This window comes from Salvelinus sp. IW2-2015, unplaced genomic scaffold (genome assembly GCF_002910315.2).
Source record: "Salvelinus sp. IW2-2015 unplaced genomic scaffold, ASM291031v2 Un_scaffold2539, whole genome shotgun sequence".
NCBI lineage: Eukaryota > Metazoa > Chordata > Actinopteri > Salmoniformes > Salmonidae > Salvelinus > Salvelinus sp. IW2-2015.
In genome coordinates, this window is record NW_019943852.1 from 25,077 (window position 1) to 26,851 (window position 1,775).

Here is a 1,775-nt window from a genome sequence, read left to right on the forward strand (position 1 = left end):
TCCTGAAGATTAAAACCAAGACGATACAAGAGAAGAAAGAACACACCCAGGCTCAAACAAAGAGCCAATTAAAATCAAAACCCCCCACTGGTTGGTCACTATCAGGATGACTCTTCAACCTCAATGTTTTGGCTAGAGGCGGCAGCTATATACTTGAACTGTTAGGACAGTCTCTTTCACAGATGTGTGCAAATGTCCACATGACCTGAAGGTGATAGGTGAAGGAATGGAGGGAGGAGGGAGAACAAAGGGAGGCAGGAATGGAGACGAGATGGAGGGAGAACATCATGTTTAAAAAGCATTTGGGCTGCCATTTCAATACATTAGACTTCACCCAGCTGAAGCATGCCTCAAACTACAAACCAAACAATTACAGCGCGCTCAGTTGAAAACAATTGTGAAAAACCTACATCATTTCGAAGTGGGTGAGGGTGGGGGTTTTGATACTGAGGACTTTGTTTGAGGGAGTGGCGGGGGAGGGGGGGGGGAAGAGTTTAGGATTCGGGAGAGACTACAGACAAGAGAGCATTTCAGTTTGTTACAGGGACACCCTTCTGCTTAAAGCTAGTGTAACAGAGTGTACGACCACCATTACACTAGGTGTCCTCTCTCAGCCATGTCGCTCAGCCATGTACCAGTGGMACTCCGTGATGCAGGGCTCTCTTCCACATATAGTAGGTGGAGCGKGGAGTCAGGGGGAAGAAGGACCTGAACTCCTTGAACGTGGGGAAGGACTTCTCCTCGAAGCGTTGCTGCAGGAAAACTTTGGCCTTCGCCTTGAAGTTGGCCAGGGCCACCAGATCCATCACAAACATCTGGTCGTCTGTGGGAGCGGCGGTGGCGGACATCTTGGTTGGGTTGGGGAGAGGGGTGTCGAAGGGGGATGTCACAGAGGTCATGGTGACGGGGCCTCTCAGATCCTCTGTTGGGTCCCCCTCAAAGGAGAACACGTCCTGAATTGGAGCCTTTGTCTTTATGTCACTCTCTGTCATCATCATCCCATTGTCTTTCACTGCGTCGTTGTTGTACTCGATAATAATCTCAGACCTGTCCATCTCTAGAGACGGGGTGGTGATTTCCTCCTTCCTGGTTCCACTGGGGCCGTTACGCCACAGCCAGTAGAAACAGAGGGACAGGGAGGGGTACCGCACTCTGAACCTAGACAGAGGCCATTTTGACCTCCACACCTTCACCTTGGCAGCTTCTCTCAGCTTCTTCCTGCGTAGGAACACCATCCTGAACCTTTTATGGTTGTTGCTACAGATCTTAACTCTGGGGAAGACGGTGGCAGCGTGACCACGGCTCTCAGTCCCCCCGATAGGGGACAGACCACCAGTTGGACTACTCTTATCCGCGTCCAAGCTGTTTTCTCTGCTTCCGACCTTGTAGCCACGGTTACATAGCATGGCCTCTCTCCTCCAGTTGTAGTAAGTCGACCTGGATCAAATCAGACGTTAGTTAAAGTGAATGTTAAAACTGCGACACACTTTACAGTAAATCAATAGAATGAAAGAAGGTAATAAAATGGATGAATGCAAGATACATTTTTTTTAAAGAATGTCTAAAATAACAGTAAATTATTTTATTATTAAAGGCAGAGCTAAAGAACAGTAAACTATTTTATTAAAGGCAGAGCTAAATAACAGTAAATTATTGTATTAAAGGCAGAGCTAAATAACAGTAAATTATTGTATTAAAGGCAGAGCTAAAAAATGCAGAGCCTAAATACAGTAAATTATTGTATTAAAGGCAGAGCTAAATAACAGTAATAATTG

General features: G+C 46.4%; 1 protein-coding gene across 1 annotated transcript in view; it reads right to left on the bottom strand.

The window, feature by feature from the left end:
• Nucleotides 1-492: 492 nt before the first annotated feature.
• The window catches only part of LOC112074233 (vertnin-like), an 11,778-nt gene continuing 10,495 nt past the window's right edge, over nt 493-1,775 (bottom strand). The window contains exon 5 of the mRNA XM_024141434.2: nt 493-1,437. Within this exon, the coding sequence (XP_023997202.1) occupies nt 624-1,437 (814 nt within the window). The 3' untranslated portion in view covers nt 493-623. The remainder of the gene's footprint in view (nt 1,438-1,775) is intronic.